At 36.5% G+C, this 19,879-nt stretch overlaps 1 protein-coding gene across 1 annotated transcript; it reads right to left on the bottom strand.

The window, feature by feature from the left end:
• Positions 1-3,131: 3,131 nt before the first annotated feature.
• On the bottom strand, positions 3,132-18,495 carry LOC136253978 (histone-lysine N-methyltransferase PRDM9-like). Its single transcript, XM_066046628.1, has 8 exons — positions 18,367-18,495; positions 16,710-16,832; positions 13,279-13,364; positions 12,853-13,115; positions 7,857-7,954; positions 4,875-5,155; positions 4,585-4,828; positions 3,132-4,534 (listed from the first exon to the last, which is right to left on the bottom strand). Exons 1-8 carry the CDS (start codon positions 18,455-18,457, stop codon positions 3,780-3,782), a joined length of 1,941 nt encoding a protein of 646 aa, XP_065902700.1. The 5' UTR covers positions 18,458-18,495; the 3' UTR covers positions 3,132-3,779.
• Positions 18,496-19,879: the final 1,384 nt, after the last annotated feature.

Genomic DNA, 19,879 nt, shown 5'->3' with positions numbered 1-19,879 from the left:
TTGTAATTTTATTGTGTATGTATGCACTGTGTGGTGTACCATTGTATATGTGTCTCTTTGCCAAGGAAGAACAACCATGGCTGATTGGTGGACTTTAAATAATCTTAAGAAGTGAAAGATGCTCAGAATGACGGCAGCTTAAGCCTACATAACCTTCAGTGTTGAGGCAATTACTTTTCAAAAGTAACTCATTACAAGTTACTTGCAACTGAACTGTTTAGTTACAGTTACATATTACCCATAAAATAAAGTAACTATAATAATAATAGATATTGTGTCCACAGGCTTAAATTGTCACGTGTGCAACTACTACCTTATCATAATTGTGTTACTGGACAATGTGTAAATCTTGGTTATAAGTAAGAAGCTGGTGAATAATCTTCATCTGTAGGCTTCGTTGCTTTGTTGTGGCTCGGCGTTACTCAGTGGATTACTAATGAGATCGTTACTTGTAGTAATAATATTACATAATATTATACTCGTTACAGTAACTTCATTACTTAGGTATTGCGTTACATCTGTAAGTAAAGTAACTTAAGTTATACTATCAATTCTTATAGCATATTTCATTATAATATTACTTAGTTAGCTACCACAAAAGTAATAATTATTACATAACGTGTACCCTCAACACTGATAACCTTGCTCTTATTCCACTCCCTATTAACTATGTTAAAAGAGAATTGAAATCCAATGAAGCATTAGTGTTTATGTGTATTGATGTTCTATGTAATATAGCAAGAATGTAACCCTTGGTAATATTTATTGTACTAATTATATATGTAAACGTATTAAATTTTTGTGGTGTGTAAACAAACAAATTTGCAAGTGTATTAAATTCAATGGGTAAAAACTTTTGTGATTAGTTTTTTGGATTCAGAATTATAGCTTACCTCACCATGATGTTAGCGCTGTAATTGTTGGACTGGGCATGCTGTAAACATTTTAGCTAATCATGGACAAGGAGGAGGGCAGGTCTACACTAATGTACTGATCCAATTCTTTGAGTAACATGTGCTGGGCCGGGTCACCCGGTCTTGGATGCGATAGTAAGGAAACAAAATAGTGTTGTTTAGTAGTCATAGACACTTTCGTCAATAATTTTAGTTTTAGTTATAGTAAGTTTTCTTAATTTCTTTTAGTTATTGGGTTATATTGTCTGTGTTATTTATTTTAGTTACAGTTTTAGTTATAAAAAATGTAAAAATCTTTTAGTTATAGTTTTAGTAATCTTTTCCAGTTCTTTTTAGTTTTGGCAAATTATTCTGTTGTATTTTAGTTATTGATTTACAGTTATAATATAAATTTGCTTTTAGTTTTAGTTAACTAATACATATTTGCCTTACTAAAAGTTGTGTTAGTTTTAGGTATAGTTAACTAAACCACCATCAGGTCACAAACTATAGCATATATATTTTGATTTTTGGATGATATAGCAGTACAGTGTGCTTCATTCCACCTGTAGAATGCATGTGAGCATGTGAGCTTATACGTGCAGTGGTCTGAGCAACATGGTGTTGTTTTAGTAAAGAGTTTTAGATATAGTTACGGCTAGTTTCTTGAATAATTTAAGTTTTAGTTATAGTAATCCTTCTTGATTTATTTTAGTTAACTAACAAGTGTAACAAAAACTAGGAATTTTAAGTTCGATTAGGGATCATAGAAAAAAAGTAGCGAAACAACACCTGCAGATATACTAGTGAACATTTAATCCCTAATTCAGTCTATACACAAGACCTCACTTAAGAATGAATTAGGGATTAAATGTCCACTAGTATATCTGCAGGTGTAGGCAACCTCCCTACTTTTTTTGTATGATCCCTAATTAAACTTAAAATTCATAATTAATTTTTTCCTTACACTTTTTTTTTGTAATATTATGACTGGTGAACCCACGCATAGTGAATCAAAAGAAAGGATGGTGCCAGAATTAATGTTTTCGTCTGAACGCGTGCCACAGCTATCATTTACTGTTTCTAAAGTGCAGTAGCCATTATGCTTCGCTTTCAGCTATGTTCAGCCCGTTACACAGCGCTACAAGTGAAAAACAGTACAAGAAAGTGCCTCTGCAATCAATCCAGTCACTACGGAAATATGATGTTTTGCGTGCCCCAATTATCAATTACTTTCTCAAAAGTGCAGCAGCTATTATACTTCGCTTTCGGCTATGTTCAGTCAGTTACACAGCATTGCAAACGAAGAATAATGTTAGAATCGTCTCTGCAATCAATCCAGTCACCATGGAAAATACGGACGATTCCCGTTTTTATAACCGCACTGTAGGGAAGCCATGTGGCATTGCACTACCGCAAATTGACACCTTGGGCTGTCAGCAAAAAGAAATGAAACGCAAATGAGGACAAAGGTAAATCCATGATGCGTGCATGGTACATACTGCAGTATGCCAAAAGGCACGTCTACAGACGAAGTGATGTCGAATAGTGAAAAAATCAAGCCCATAGCTCTAGTCATTATCAAGTTATGCTTACCTGAAGGCAGGGAGGGTGGGTGGGTGGGCGGGCGGCCAGGCAGGCAGTTAGTCAGAAAATTCTATTAAATATATATATATATATATTTTTAAATTCATAACAATTTATTGGAAGCCTTTAGGATCATACTGAAGGCACTTTTGGGCTTGGTTATAACTAACCAATATATACTGTCAAGGTGCCAGGATGGTATTGTGAAGCTGGTTTTTGAGTGATAGTTTTGGCTAGAAAATCCCAAAACTCCATGATCCCTAATATATATACAGTACTACTGTACATATTTTCCTTACTAAAATTACTTTTAGTTTTAGTTATGGTTAACTACGTAAAACAAACCATACTTCACGCCACAGAAGAATCTTGCTTGCTAGGATCAGTGGCAGAAACCAGTCACAGCCTGATATGTACTTCAAGCCATCACGTGGTCTACAAGTTGATGACGTCGTCATGTCAAACTATGAGGAAGTTGTGTTCATGACTACTGCTCTCAGGCTTGTTCAAGGTGCTGCATGAGTTTCATGCGGATTAATAATTATTTTCACGCATACCATGAAAACCATGAAAATTTATACACTACGAAATTTTCTACATATATATACGGTATATAAATTCTAAATTCTTGCAGCTATGCGTAAAGCACACCAATGAAACACTACAAAGAGTAGTGTATTAGGCAAAGTACAGGATACTGAAAAGTAGGATACTGAAAAGTAAACAAAACCTAAACATACACTACAGTGGAGACAAAGTCTCTGAAATAAGCCTCTATATCTATAAAGGGACAAAAATTTTGGTCCCAACAGGTCTGGTCTATACATTTTTACCTCTGAAAGAGGAAAACCTCTATATACAGCAAAAAGTGGCCACAAATTCTGGGCCTCAGTGTCAATTTCATGATAGAGAGGTTCCACTGTACATAATCAATGATGTACACGTTTATAGTATTTATCAGGTGAATCGAAATTAAATGGAATTTTTGGATCCTAAGTACTGCAGAATATGTTTCTTATTACAAAACTGCATGTGATCTAAAATAAGTGTCTATGTACGGCTAAATGTGTCAAACGTCACAAAAGTTATTATGTAAACCAAGCAAAACTGAACTTCATAAACATGCCAGACCTTTAGTGGAATACTCACCAAAGCTTGGGCACCATATACAAAGTGCAATATTGATAGACTGGCAGCATCACGTTGCATTGCTAGGTTTGTGGTATTATTTATCAATGATTACATGAGTAGTGACCTACAGTATTCTCACTTACTACAATATTGTATGTGGGTGATTGGTTAATTGTCTTTATGCTGAGTTCTTAAATGTCTTTGTAGACCATTAGATTGTGTAAATGCTTTACTGCAACATGGACATTGGAATGGCTTCTCTCCTGTGTGAATTCTTAAATGTTTTCGTAGATGACTATTTTGTGTAAATGCTTTACTACAATATTGACATTGGAATGGCTTCTCTCCTGTATGAGTTCTTAAATGTGTTCGTAGATGACCAGTTGTTGTAAATGCTTTACTACAATATTGACATTGGAATGGCTTCTCTCCTGTGTGAGTTCTTGAATGTTTTTGCAGATTACCATTTGTTGCAAATGCTTTACTGCAATATTGACATTGGAATGGCTTCTCTCCTTTGTGAATTCGTAAATGTGTTTGTAGATTACCACTTGTTGTAAATGCTTTACTACAATATTGGCAATGAAATGGCTTCTCTCCTGTATGGGTTCTTAAATGTATTTTTAGATCACCAGATTGAGTAAATGCTTTACTACAATATTGACATTGGTGTGATTCCTCTTTACTACACTTTTGAGCTGGCTTCACCTTAGCGGTATCAATTAAAGATGAAGAATCATTTTGTTCATGTCTCCTGATATGATGCTGAAGGCTGATCAGTGTAGTGAACAGTTCTCCACATTTTCCACACTTGAACACTTGCGGATTAGCATCACGACATGATGGACTATGCTTCAAGTGAATATCAAAGTTTCTCTTATCCATAAACTCTGATTTACAATGAGCACAACTATAGCAAGGAGCTAAGTGAAATAATTTAATTCCAAGTTACAGTACATTATAAAGAGCTTACCATCATCATGGGAGCAATCCACCGATAATCCCATGTCCTTAGCATACTCCTCACCATACCACACTAACAATTCACTGTTAGGTGTGATGTGTTTAATGGTACGATAGTAGATTTCACCATGGTATTGGAATGATAACAAGTTTTGTTCAGCCTCGTTTCTAGCACAATTGATGAATCTCAGCCAGTTAGAATGTTCGTCATTCTTTCCGTCAAGAAAGTACGACTCACAACTATTCCTTTTGATCTTAGAGAATCTAATAATAATAATTATGCTATTGTAACATACTTACCTCCCAGAAGTAGTCTGTGTCAGTGTCACAAGTGACGTCTTCTTTCTTCACCACTTCTCCTTTATAGGGACCAATCCTAGTTCTTTTACGTATAAACTCTTTGGCAAACACTCCCATGCCAGCATTCTTAATAGAGGACATCCTCACTGTAACTTGTAGTGGTACTGGTAGACTGGTGAAGGATTTAGAGTCTTGATCCCACCCCCGAGATTCATCCAATGGTAATAGAGGACCATGTACCGGACACTCATCAGAATGCAAAGTATTACAATCATCGCAACCTGTAATAAGTAAAAGAAATATCACAGCTAAGTAAAATTGACCAGATCTGCAAGAAACCCACATGTTAGTGCATTTTTCGAATTTCACTTTATTATATTTTCTTTATCTAGATAGCCAAAGGGATGGTCACCCAAAGTTTCAGCTCTAGAAGCCAAGCAATTTCAAAGTTACAGTGTTACAAAGTGGCAATAACAGAGAAATCGATTTGTACAGTGAAATAAACTACAGGTGAAATAAACGGTCATAACTTTGAATGCAGTCCTCTACCAAAATGCAACTTACACCATTGGATTCTCCATAAACAGGCAAATCTATTGATGGGTAAGTTTTATCTTTCAGGCATTTCCTAGAAGCTGGGCAAAGGCAAAAATGTGAGGAAAAAACGATGATGAACTGCTCGTTCAACAAGGCAAACTAACGCTCATGTCTTCTCTCTCCTTAAGAGTACTGACATAAAACAAAGATTTTCTAACTCCTCTTGCTTTGGGGATCACGATGCTATCATATTTTTTTGGTGTTATCACCTTCCTTATTGTGAAACAAGCACTCATAAAATTTACAGATTGTTTTGATTTCATAAATATTTCACACATTGCATTCTACTGTAAAATTAGGCTTGTGCTAACATATGAGATTCTTGCAGATCCGGATACAAATTACATTATCAGTGTTCTCGTAAATAGCTTGTGTCAAGACCTGTTAGACCACATCTCAGGAAACAAGATAAAGAAGCTATTTAGACTACCTACCCTTTAGAATAGGCTCAGAGCAAGGATATTTAGTTGGGATACAGGTATTTTCAAAGACCTTTATTGGGTTTGAGTGTGGTGTACGTAGGTGTCTGAAGCATTCTCCTTGCAGGCAAAAACTAGGAGGTCTGAAGGCATGCCCACGCACCCTCCTCTCAGAACAGGGGCATTAGAGTAAAAGTGAAAGTGGTAAGGCTCAATCCTAATGCAAATCTGGGACATGCTCCTGAGGAAAATTTTTGCAAATTTCTTACTTTGAGATGCTGCAATTTTAGACTGTAATATTGTATGCAAGGTGCTATGTAGCTATCTGACAAATATTCAGTGTTAGGGATGAAAATAGATACTGCCCAAAAGCACCTCAGTGTTATGGTTACTGCTTAACCTCCACCATTAACAAAATGTTTCCAAAGTAAATATAAAGCCAAACACAAAGCCAAAGCTAAACTATATTTATTTTTAGAGGCACCAAGCATGAATGGAGTGCTGTTCTCAGGATTCTCCGGGTGAAAGACAGGTTAGATAACTATACTATCATTAGTTTTGGCTTTCTCAAGGATAGAAGTTTTTATTGCAGCCAAAACATAGTGAGTTCACTGGTCATGCCTATAATTTTGAATACTTGCCAAAAGGCTGTGATTTGCTATGAAAACATCAGATGTCACTATTACCCTGTATACTAGAGGAATTGGCTGTGCTAAGGTCGAATACATTGCATTATTATAATTATCATGAAACTTATAAGGGAAAGATTTGCTGAGCCTACCAACTCTTCCCTCCCTGGATTGCTGAAGAGCCAAGTAGACATACAGGAAAGTGATGGTTAGGGAGAAGCCAGTCACCTTACAATCATGGGATTACAATGACGACTTCACAGTAGATAGTTGGAGTTGCTGGATGCATTAAATTTTAGTGAATTCTTAAAATAAGAAAACAAAATCAAGCAGCTAAATGTTGGCCAGGCATGATAGAACAAAACTCAAGAAAAATGCACTTGTTGCAGTTGAGAAATTTGAAAGCAAAAATATAAGACATTTAAGCAAATGCCAATTTAGAATGACAACGGATTACTATTTCAGAATTTTGCAACAGCAACATCACAGAACATCAAGATATTCTAATAGAACAGTCACCACAGAAGCATAATGAACACAGTAATAAGAACACTTCAGCAACTAAGAATAGTTAAAAACAAAAGAACCACTGGAAAGAAATAAAGGATGCATTTATCATGGTGTAATACACCATTTGATACTCTTCTGGTCCCTACAATATAATTGCATCATGCTTACATAAACTGGTACAGTATATGTAATGAGTACATAGACTGCATACATAGCATTTAACAATATGTAATAAACACATCACTAGGTATAGTAGGGCTGTACCGATACCAATATTATTTCGATATCGGTACCAATATACGAGTATTAGTATCGGTCAATTGCGAGTCTAAAGTACAGATACTTCACTGGAGTAGTGTGAGTACTAGTAAAAGTACTATAAGTACTGTTAAAAACTCCCACCTTGCTTAAGTGACTTTGTAGGCAAGTGGTACCTAGACTATATTGTGAGCTGCCCTGGGCTCAATCCTCCAAGTGGGTATGTTTTTTTATTTTTCGTTTTTGAGGATTTTTTGTACCACTTTTTTGGCAATACATTTTTGTTGTATGATACTATTCTGACATTATACTGACCAAAACCAGACAAGTTTGGATGAAAACACTTTGTGAACAATGAATGTTAGTAAATTCAACATAGCCATAGTGATTAATCTTGTTATGCTAAATCTCCAAATAATACATATCGGTTACAACTATTAAGTACCGGCTGAATATTTAATATCGGTTTATCAGAAAACCTGTATCGGAAATAGACAATAAATATCGGATATTGGTATTGGCTGTAAAAAGGGGTATCGGTACAGCCTTAGTATACTACACCCACAGACCTATGTAGTCATCATCATCTGATATAACTAGTTCCTCATAATGAGTAGTTTCCTTCTTAGCTAATCTCTTTGATCTCCTTAGTTTCATCTTGGGTACCCTACACCATAATGCATAATAGATAAATACTGTGTACATATATATACTTAAACAGAATAGTTATAATCTCTACCATTTGATGATTACCTGTATCTAACATTACAGTACAAGTAGTTACATGAGGAGTACCTGTTTTATCTAATAAATTTTGTTGTCAACCGTATACTGTGATAAGTATATAATAAGTGACCGGGCCTGTGAAAACAGGGCATGGGGTACAAACTACATCCCATCACTCTACAGGTCATATCTCAGTACTGAAATAGAATAGTTGCGTGCTGTAACTTGTATCATAATACCAATTAAATGCTTACTAAGGGGTGAAAATTGCATTGTCATAGCATAATGGTACAAAACATTATAATTGATGAAATTTTGAAAATGTAGGCAAAAATCAAGTGCCCACATGCCCTATTTTTGCAGGTCCAGTCACATGATACAGTACAATACTACTGTATAGTAGGGACCACAAAGGAGTAGGCGTGGCCCACAAAATAATATCACCCAAAAAGCAACCTCAACTCCCCTGATGACGATGAGGCAGCATTGGTTAAGTAAAACTAAGCCCAAACAAGCTTTCAAATTGACCCGAAACGCTTTCAACAAGTTGTTACGGAATTTTAAAAATAATTTATTTAACAGAATTTTCTACTGACTGCCTGACTGATGTCTTCAGACAAGCGTAACTTGACAAAGGCTAACGCTACGGGCTTGATTTTTTCACTGTTCGATGCCGTTTCAGCGTGAGAGGTGCCTTTTGGCATACCGCAGTATGTTTAATGCATTCTTCATGGACTTACCAGTGTCCTCCTTTGTGTCACATTCATCTTCGCTGACAATGAAAAGTGTCGATTTGGCGATAGCACATGATGGCTTCCCTTCATAACGGAAATTGTCCGTATTTTTCATAGTGACTGTTTGATTGCAGAGGTACATCTTGAACAGTTCTTGATTCGCACTACTGTATAACGGGTTGAACATAGCCGACAACAAAGTGTAATGGATACTTCACTTTTCAGACGATAATTGATATAGCTGGGGCACGTGGCACCATTTCTTTCGGTATGCATGGATTGCAGAGGTACTTTTTGAACAGTTCTTGATCCAAAATGCTGTGTAACGGGTTGAACATAGCTGACAACGAAGCATAATGGATACTTCACTTTTCAGACGATAATTGATATAGTTGGGGCATGTGGTGCCATTTCAGATGTGGTATGCATGGGTTCATCAGTCATAATAATAATATTCACAAAAAAAAGTTTGCAAACAAGTGCACAGAAAAAAATTGGAATTTTCAATTAGAATAGAGACCATAGCACATCGATAAAAAGTACTGAAACAAGTTGGAGTAGTCCATGATATTAAATCACAGTAAAACAATAAGAAGAGTTATATCCCTACTGTGCTCAAGATACCATAATGGAAATACACAGTAGGGATATAACACTTCTTATTGCCTTACTGTGATTTAATATCATGGTACTCCAACTTTTTTCAGTAGTTTTTATCGATGTGCTATGGTCCCTATTCTAGTTGAAAATTCCAAAAAATTTTTTGTGTACTTGTATATATAGGGATTGTTAATAAATCATGGCTTCATCACTTTTTGCATTTAAAAAACACCTTTGAAATACATTTTACCTGAAAAAACTACCTGGAATGTATTAGTACTGCTGCAATCATGCTGTACCTTGATTAAACAAAGCAAAAAGTATAATGTTTCGGTGTACAGTAAGTTTTACAAGTTTGGAATTCACCTGAATTTCGTCTGCCTGCTTTAAGACCTGGTGCTTATTATTTGTGGTGTGCATCACTGCACAAACACGTGATTTTAACAAAGTGTGAATACACGTGCGTAAAATGAGGGTAAACGGGTGCTAGTAGGCAAGGAGTCCTCTATAACATTAATGCTAGATAGTTGTTTCATATACAGTATTACCAGTTTAGTTTAGTTTATTTTTTTGCGAGCTAGCTAATAATGCACATACCTTTGACGGCAGATCTAGTATTTTAAAAGAGGGGTTCCATTCTTAATAGTCTACTCTCCAGCAATGCTTTTCTGTTAAATCATTAATATTTAGGCCTTCAGAAATGCAGCCGAAGCCTTAAACAGGTCCGTAATAGTTTGAAAAATACAATACAATAAATATTTTTAGAGGCGTTTATTCTGTATGATGGTAAAGGATAGCTTCAAGTAATATTTGTACTATGTGGAAAACCAAGAGTATAATATACCTCAACACTCAAATGACTGCAATTAGCTTCTCGTGTTTATTTTTGTGCTGTTTTTGTATCTGTGTGGTCGCTTATGCATGCACTCTGTTGTAAGTATGTATGAGTGCTCCAGTAGGGAAGAAAAGTTCTGCCAACTATAAGGATTAAGGACAAGGTTACATCATTATTTTTACTGTGAGGGTAAACAATAATTCAACTAAATTAAATTCGGGTAGTGCTAAAAGCCGGAATGGAACAGAACGGAACCAATTGGGACGCGCGCCAAGTAGAAGAATCGTTTGAGACGGATTTTGCATCGTTTCCAACTGCCACACAGTGACTAGAATTGTGCTAGAGTTCATTTCCTTCTACTTATATGCAAGCTAGAAATCGTGCTCTCGAAGTTTCTATTTAATGCCTACCACATAGCATGTTGTGCTCTTACCAATCCATCAAATTCTGTTTAATCCTGATGCAGAATTGCTTCCTTATCATTCTAAAAGGTAAACTACTGTAGTATTTTCATGTTATAGCCTTGTCCAACTCTTTAGTAACAGCGAGGATGGTTTTCTGAAGTTTGCCAGCATGGGTAATAATTTACGAGAGTAAGAGAGTTAACCACAGTGTATGTTAGTGGCTGTGAATCATATGCTTACAGTGCTTATTAAATGATAGTTATTCAGCGTAAGTAATTGCAAAACACATTCATGCAGTGGGCATTAAATAGAAACTTCGAGAGAGCGATTTCTAGCATGCCTACAAGTAGAAGAAAACTAACTTCAGCACAATTCTAGTCACTATGAAACGGTGCACAAACTGCAAAAACGATTTATTAACTTGGCGCACGCCCCGTTCCATTCCATTCCGTTCCGGCTTTTAGCACTACCAAGAGTTCATAATATAAAGAGGGAGGGAGAGTGTCCAACACTGTATTACCTGGTCAAAACACACTGGGTTCAAAGATTGCATCATATCCTGAATATTTCAGTATACTTCAGTATAATTCCATACAAATTCGTCACCTGGCTTCACCTACTGAAGAGCGTTGATAGGTGTTGATTTATCAAAGGGAAGCATTCTTAGTGCTTTGCTTTAATAGAATTAACACCCTTTCAGTAGTGATTTAATAAGTTTTGATACTGATAGTCATTGCACAATCTTTGAATGCAGTGTGTTTTGAGCAGGTAATACAGTGTTGGATACTCTCCCTCCCTCTCTATATTATGAACTCTTGGCACTACCCATTAAATTCAAGCTTAACAAGTTGATGTTGTGCTACTTCTAAAAACCAGGCGCCATGCAGCTAGCTAACTCATCTGGAATAACTATAGACAGTATATACTACTATGAATTAACCAACTATGTATTACTACTTTACAATAGGGTAGTTTGGGTTGTGCAATAATATAATTAGCTATTTCTCGTATTTCGTAATTCATGAAACATTTGTAATTCGTTCAATTACGTTACTATGCACTGCTAAGGAAGTGTTTGTTAAATAAACCACTTTTACCAACATATTACGCACAAAAACTATCTTCTAAACTGTTTTATAGTGTGACTAACATGTTTTTTCCCACAAATTCTCTTGACAAAGCCTCAAAGCTGCTCTTCATTTTTGTTTGCGTACGTAAGGGATACGCCCCCTTTCAACTCGAAGCGATAGGCTATTCCTGGCAGTGTTACGAGGCCTGCACCGTTGTTTTTCAGTTGCTAAATGCCTGAAAACCTCAAGGGGGAGGTAGTCTGAGGAAAGTCACCACACCCGTATTTCAGTCCACCGAAAAGAAACTACCTCAGAGCAAAGTTCACCTGTGCAGAAGTTTAATACAGACATCATTTCACTTTTACTTCTTACGTAAAAGCTGCTTTTACCGTTATTAAACGATTTTGCTCACGTGGGTGCATACGGACAAACATAGGTAGATAGATAGGTACACACACACACTTTTACGAAAACAATTTCAGTAAACCAGGCGCATGCCCACAGCCGGCCGAAGGCCGGCTGTGGGCGTGCGCCTGGTTTAAAAAAAGACTATGACACATTCCTCTCAAGACACTGCATGGAATGGTTAGAAGTATACTCTAGGTGTTCATTTGATATCCAACATTAATATGAAACCTGGTGTTTCCCTGTGTTATAATGGCTGTTGACTAAATGGAACTAGTTGTTTATATGACACAGGTTGCAATATGGCATGTGTGTACACGATACAGTATTATACAGGGGGTGTACAGCAGGACCTCGTTTATCCGGACCCCAAACATCCGGACACTCGTTAACTGAACGGGTCTGAAGTACTGCACATGACTAATAATTAAAGCCAGTTATTGGCTTGCCAGCTGGAGGGCAGCCATTCAAAGACATTGGCATGTAATTAGATGGATTGATGATGGTTTGGTGGTAATCAACGGTTAATTTGTTGATAGTTTGGTGGTGACCACAGACCAAACCCTAGCAGACAGTGGGGTAACCTACTTGTATTGAAGTGCTAAGTGCTCTTATTGCAGGGTTGATCATTAGTAGCATTGAGTACCATCATTTAACAAGTATATAGTGAATAAGTGACTGCATTTATACATGCAATAATGGATGGTTCAAAGTTGCGGATTATCCAAAGTTATGAACAGGGCTTGGCCCCAGAGGGTTCGGATAAACGAGGTCCCACTGTACATACAAACCTTTTAACACAGAGATGCTTGGTAGTACTAGTATTACTCTTCTTCTTCACATCACTTGGTGATGATGTCTCCTTACGTACCGATCTATCATCCTTGTTTGTGAAGCCACTGAACTTCTTCACCTTTGGCACATCATGAAAAACTTGAGGAAGATCCTTCACATCAGCTGGTGTGGTAGTCTTGTCATTATTGGATGATAGTCTACATCTTTTGGCTGAACGTTGCTTCTCAACTGTTTCCATTGCACACTGAAATCTCTTGTCCTGTATGGTAAAGTGAATGATAAATGACATAAAACAAACACAAGGCACATGAAATAGTATGACTATACAATTCATACACAATACAGAAACATTGTCTTGATCACTGATAATACAAAATGCTATATTGTATACACCACACACATCGTAGGTATTGTTCACTTACCAGTCGTTTGTTTATTTCTTCCATCGACACCTTCTCATTTGGACCAATCAAATCAGGAACATTATCCGCACTCTCAACACTGTGGCCTACAATAATATGTTAGTATGTAGTGTGTATTGTACAGTGTAATATCATGAACCATGGTAGGATGTGTGTCCACAATAGGGATTGTAGTGCAAAATCCTATAGAGCAGTCACCTAGAAACCACCTTAGAAATCAGACTTGTTCATGAAACAAAACTGAGAAAATTTGTTATCAATCGCTGAATGATAAAAAAATCACTGTATGATACAAATGGTGTTATTGCTGCTAAAAGTCTAGACAAATTTTGAGATTTAATGCAATTGTTCATCATCATGTTATTATTTTCTTTCACAGGTCTGTATCAAAATTTGTTCTCTTTTACACAAAATAACTACACAGCGATGCTTACTGAGTCCTTTTGTATGTCTAGCATTTGACAGATCATCATCCAATCTTGAGTTAGAAAAATTTGTAAGTTCATCATAGCCATTATTGCCAGCATCACCGTATATTACACAGACCTCATTAAAATACAATTCTTTCTAAATAGTGTTCCTTTCACTGCACTGCAGTGTTAGCTGATTAAGTTCAAGCAGGAGTTTAAGGTTTTATCAGCACTCTCTAGTAAGCGGTTCTTGCTGCAGATGTTTTGTTATGAGAAGTACTCTAAGTACACTGCCTTCGATAAGTGAAAGCAATGATACTGTTCTGCAGTTTACTCATTGTTCTATAACCATTTTCACACAAAACGTATTTTTAAAAAGCACATTTATAGTAGCAATAATTCTTTCAAATTAAACCATTAATGTGTGCCTTATTGTCTGGCCATGATTTATAAATGGTCCCATGCTTAGTGAGCACAACTTGTTAATAACATTGTTCCAACTGCCTTTTTCTATCTACTGTAGGCAGAGAAATTTTCGTGTAAAAATATTTTCGTTTCAGAAATTTTGAGTAAAAAATATTTTCGTGGGTGCAGACAACCCACAAAAATATTTTTACTCAAACTTTTTTTTTAATACTATATCTCAAAAAGTTATCTTTCTTTGGTAGATACACTTTCGGTGATGTACCCGCCTGCAGGCCGTGTAGCTGAAAAATTGATGGCCTCCAATCAGATTGCGAAGAACAGGGCATGGCACCAGAATTAATTACTTGCTGACCAAGAGACTCAAGTTGACTCAGACGCGAAGAGGCAAGCTGCGTGTGGCGATACCAATTACAAGGGCGATACGATGTTAACTATACACTTTTAAATACTATACACCTATAAATAATGCATTATAAATACATGAACTATTCTAATACATGTACTGTGCTTACTTTAATAACCCTTGTAGCTGGATCGTAGCCGTATAATTGAGGTAACAAAATTTTCGTGATAAAAATTTTTCGTTAAAAATATTTTCGTGGTCTCAGACCAACCACGAAAATATTTTTACCACGAACATTTTGCCTACAGTAAACCACAACAACTTATACTCATTATTCTGGTATTATTATGGAAAGTAATGCATGCTAAGTCATGTAATGCATATATATTATACCTGTGACATATAATCTACGTGACATATAATCTATGTATTTCATGGTTCCTTTACAGTCTTGATTCATATATTAAGGAAGGTCTTGACACTGTATATAGCTTAGTTTAGTATATCGCTAATTCCCAGTATCATGTGTTGAAAATTTGAAAGAAATAGGCAGTTGTGAGTAACAGGCAATATATCAGAAACTTTGGTGACTCATCCTTGGAAAACAGCATTAAGAATACAGAACAAAATGTGGAAGTTGTGTGAACTTGCGAATTGAACTGAGATGGACACAATTTCAACAAAAAAGAAAGCCTTCTTAAAAATACCATGATAAAAAATGACATTGTAGTAGACTTATCAGTTAAATGCACTACTCCTGCCCTCTGCACAAACAAGCTCAATGAAACCAGACCCTTTGAAGCTAAGGCGATTGTAGGATGATATTGAACCTCTCAAACTAGGGCTGTACCATAATGGAAACACCTAAGTGACAACCATTTTATCACAATAATCGATATTACCGTATTCACTCGATTAGTGCCACACCCTTGAATAGTATCACAGAGTGGTACTATACAAAGGTCTTTATCTTTTTTCTGAAAATAATTCTAATTGTACTACACCTTCGAATAGTACAGTACCACACTATACTTTTGTAATTACTCTTTATTAGTGTTCTCATACCTTTAGTATTAATCTCCACCTCGATTTAAGGAAGGTATTGTCCAGGTAAACTTAACGGCTGTCACATAATCAAAATTCTGGATATTAATTAGTAAAATGACCACAAAGCACAAGGCGTGACATGGTTGTGCTACAAGAACTTGAGTGAAAGAAAGGTCCTGTTTAGAAGAAGTAGCACATGTTACGATTGTTTAGTAAAACTGTAATGTGGAATAGTTACCGTATAGCTGGTAATTTCCGAAAGGTTTTATTTTCGGATATTTCGAAGAGGCCCTTCTCTTCGAAAATAAATTCCCACGTCCGGTTGTTCTTCGAAAATAAATTCCCACAAGTGAAAGCAACAATCCAACTTTTGGCAATTCGCTTGTGCATTCCTCAAGTTTTACCTCTGATGATAATGGGTAAATTGTATCAATACTGTGCCAATAACCAGAAAACAGGTGATCCAGAATGGGAATTGATGCCGTCTGCTCTAGAATCTATGGTAGCTAGATAGCAGTAGCTACGATCAAGCGCAATCAAGCCAGTGAATTTACTCCACTGGAGTCGGACTCCCTCAGTCTTCTCTCCATGCAGTGCACATGCATAGGGATGAGGATTATTCCATCAGTAGGTCAGTTTTTGGCAAACATTCATGCATCTTCATATTTTGACATGAATTTCCGTTTATTTGAAATCCATCCGAACTTCGAAATATGCACTCTTCGAAATTAAAATCCTTCGAAATTCAGATTTTGCTTCTTGTGCGAAATTTTCTGTTTCGAAAATAACCCGCTATACGGTATAGTAGTGGCAGGTTTAAAATAATAGTAGCGCACTCTTGAATAATACTGCAGTGTGGCACTATTCGAAGGGTTTTATCCTTATTTTTGGGCAAAAAATAATAATAGTATCCCTGGGACACATATTGAGTAAATATGGTATTGATGTAATATCACAGGACTGTTTTGTAAGCAGTTTGTTTTACATATACGTTGACACGAAGTCATGTAGAGCTTGATATATCAGAAATTCTAAACTAGTTCCTTTCCACAAGTTTTACATTTGGCTATGGTTGATATACAATAGATTACAAAGATTTTGTAATTATCATTCACTATCCCACTAGAACTGGGTTAAAATACTCAATCATAATATCACATCAAGTCCATAACACAATGTACTTCATTCACAATCTATATCCTTACTTCTAGTCCTCCTAGGAACTTCATAACATGGTGTCCATTCCTTTTCATCATCATTGCTATATTCTCTAGTGACGTTCTGTCTCTTTTTTGGTTTTTCCTTCTTGCTATTCTTCACAGTAAACCCTGTAACAAGTCAACGTGAAGAAGAGCTGGAGTCAACAAAATAATACTCTACTGTACAGAACACGTGGTAAAACCCCTCCTATCATACTATTACTGCTACAAATCTACCAGTTCAAACATCTAAGGGGCTTCATAAGTTTCTTTGCTTCAAGCCTCCGCTAGAAGTTTAAACCTCCAGGCTGGAGTCAGTGCAAATTTTCTCACATCAGTTCACCTGTTAGATTACATGCACTGCCAAAAACATTCTAAAATCATGTACTATTTTAACACGTTTTGCTATGTTTCAATATGTCACAACTGTGACAAATGTACACGGATCTCAGAAAAAAGACCAAATACCAATACTTCTTCCAGATCCCTCTACCTGTATAGAATAGTAGAGTGCCGAGTCCGTAGGGGTGGTGGATCCAAGGGGGAGCACGAGGGGTACGTGCTTCTTCCCCCCCCCCCCCCTTCACAAAAAAAATTAGACAATATAATAGATCAAGATATTTTAACAGAACAGTCACCACACATATCACTCTTGAGGATTAATCCTCTATAGTTGCTAAATATGAAAACTAAAATATGCAGCACTATTCCATGCATGGACACACTTATAGCCTGCTAAAAGTGTTTTGTAAATGAAATACAGATAGTCTTGTGAATGCCATTCTCTAGGCTCATTTAACATAGCTAACGTACCTACTCATGACTGTCAGTCATCCCTTAGTCCACTTAGAAAGCAGTATGATTTAGACATTTGTGCAATGTGCATAAACCACTCTACATCAAAAATTTTAGTCTGAAACATATGAAATAGCTGTAGCTTCTGGGAGGCTGTGCCCTACAGACCCACTGCTCCATACAGACGGGTTGCCTTTTTAAGGCGTAATCGTTTTACTGTAAATTTTCCACATACTTTCCGAGTTCGCTAAGTCAAAATGTATTACAGCTAATGAAGAAAATGAACGATTTGGTTAACTTTAGCAAGCAGGAGTTAGCCAGCCTTCAGAACAGAAAGTATGTCACAGAGAAAGGTTCGAGCTATAACATATCCAGCGTGTAAGGTGAAGGCTGAACGAGAAGATGGTTTTCTCTCAATCTCGAGTTTTTGGAAAGCGATAAAACTCGCTGAAAGCATTCTTTGTAAGACTTTGCTACTACTTAGAATGATAGACTGGATGATTTTAATTCACCTTATACCTTTGAAGAATCAAAAACGTTAGTCAAACTATTTCTAAAAATGGGTTTTTTTGTTGACCAACATTGTAATCATGTGTAAAACGGAAAGTCGCGTTTGTTCGTGTTACACAAGGGACACGCCCTAAATAGGCAACCCGTCTATACGTATCTGCTACCCCCTTTTCCAAACCCTGTATCTGCCCCTGTGTAGTGTCAGTGGCGAGTTATAGCTCGAGGCGCATTTGCTACCCGTACTTTTCTATACTAGGGCACGCCGCTAATCAATGCAAATTGATTATTTTTCGTTGAATAAATAGACCACGCATGTAGTCTATTACACACTTCAGGCTACTAGTTACTTCACACTCACCAAGACTACGCAAAAAATCGTGGTTCCGTTTAATGTTTTGGAGTCTTTTCCACTCGTATTCACACAATCCTTCGTCTTCGTCACTGTCCATTTTAGAAAACTTGTACCTAGCGCATGCGCCAATTTGGAGTGGCGCCTGTGCGTGAGTCACGTGAGGAAGCGAAGCTATGGTGGCTCAATGGCGGAAACGTACTAACTCAAGATACACAGATGTAGTTCACTGTTTAGTTAGCTCATTATTTGCACGAATCTTTTTCGGCACGTGATTCCGCTAATTGTAACATTTATTTTGTTTATCTTGTTTGCTTTTCTATAGCCATAGCTATCAGGGGCGTAAAGGTGGTTTTCAGATTTGGTAGTGAGTTACTCAAAATTTATAGTTTATGCTCTGAATAATACAACCATTATGCTTTTTTTCAATAGCCATATGCTTAGTTTCCTGTTCCTGGTATATGGTTTGTCTCCTGGTCCATGGTTTATGTACTGTTCAGGAGTACACTTTTTGACAAAAGCACCTAACTTGGTACAACATTTACTTAATTCATACTATTAGAGATACGATGCCATCAAAATTACTAATCATAGCTATCACGCTCAAAGAATCTGAAAAGTAGGTCAATAGAAAATGTATTGTGGAAGCCATAAAAGTGCTCTAAGCTGGCTCTATAGAAAATGTACTGAAACTTTGCATCTGAGGGATGGTCATATCCAAAAGCTGATTAAGGGAGGTGGTCGTTAGCTTTCAATGTTAGGAAGCACAGAAGGTTACGGTATATGAAGCCATGGATGTGCAATATATTGTTTCCATTGGACCATAACTGTATTTTTAACACTGAAATATTGGCTTCATTAGAAATGTTTAAAAACAAGCTATCTTACCATATTCTGAAAGATTTATCACATCTCTAAATTTGAGATACGTGCATGCTATTTAAGATTTTGAATGCATTTGTATGGTTTCCTGAACAGCTATAAATGGGCTTATAATGTAGTTTCGAAACATGTCCTAAGGTAATGATTTTGACATGGCACCATATCTCAAATGATTTAGTGTACGTTATTCAACTTTGGTGCTTTTATCATAAAGTGAACAATTTCATCAAAATTTGTTGCTTAGCCACTCTACTATAGTGTAGCTAGTGATCCAAAATCCAAATTCAAACTTTTGACTTAGGTGCTAAAAGTTTCAAGTTTTAAGTTAGTTTTGCCAAATCCATTATGGATGTTCCATTAGTAGGGTTTTGACTGCTCTATTAGAGTATCTTTATCTTCATTAGTGAGTGACTTAATGACTGATAAGGTGTAATAGAAAAGGGGAGAATGTTTTTCTTTATGGTTATACCTTTTTCTCCCTCAATTCCTTTATGTTTCCTAACACACTGCAGCTGTAGTTATACTGCTCTGCTCTATCTGCATATTTGTGCTGCTAAATGGTTTGGTGTTCCTACTGCAAGCCTACAAGTTCAAATTTTCAAAAGGGGTTTCCGGAACTCCAGTCTCTGGAAACCCCTTT

Source organism: Dysidea avara, chromosome 1 (genome assembly GCF_963678975.1).
Source record: "Dysidea avara chromosome 1, odDysAvar1.4, whole genome shotgun sequence".
In the NCBI taxonomy this organism is placed as follows: domain Eukaryota; kingdom Metazoa; phylum Porifera; class Demospongiae; order Dictyoceratida; family Dysideidae; genus Dysidea; species Dysidea avara.
This window is presented reverse-complemented; position numbering and strand designations above follow the sequence as displayed.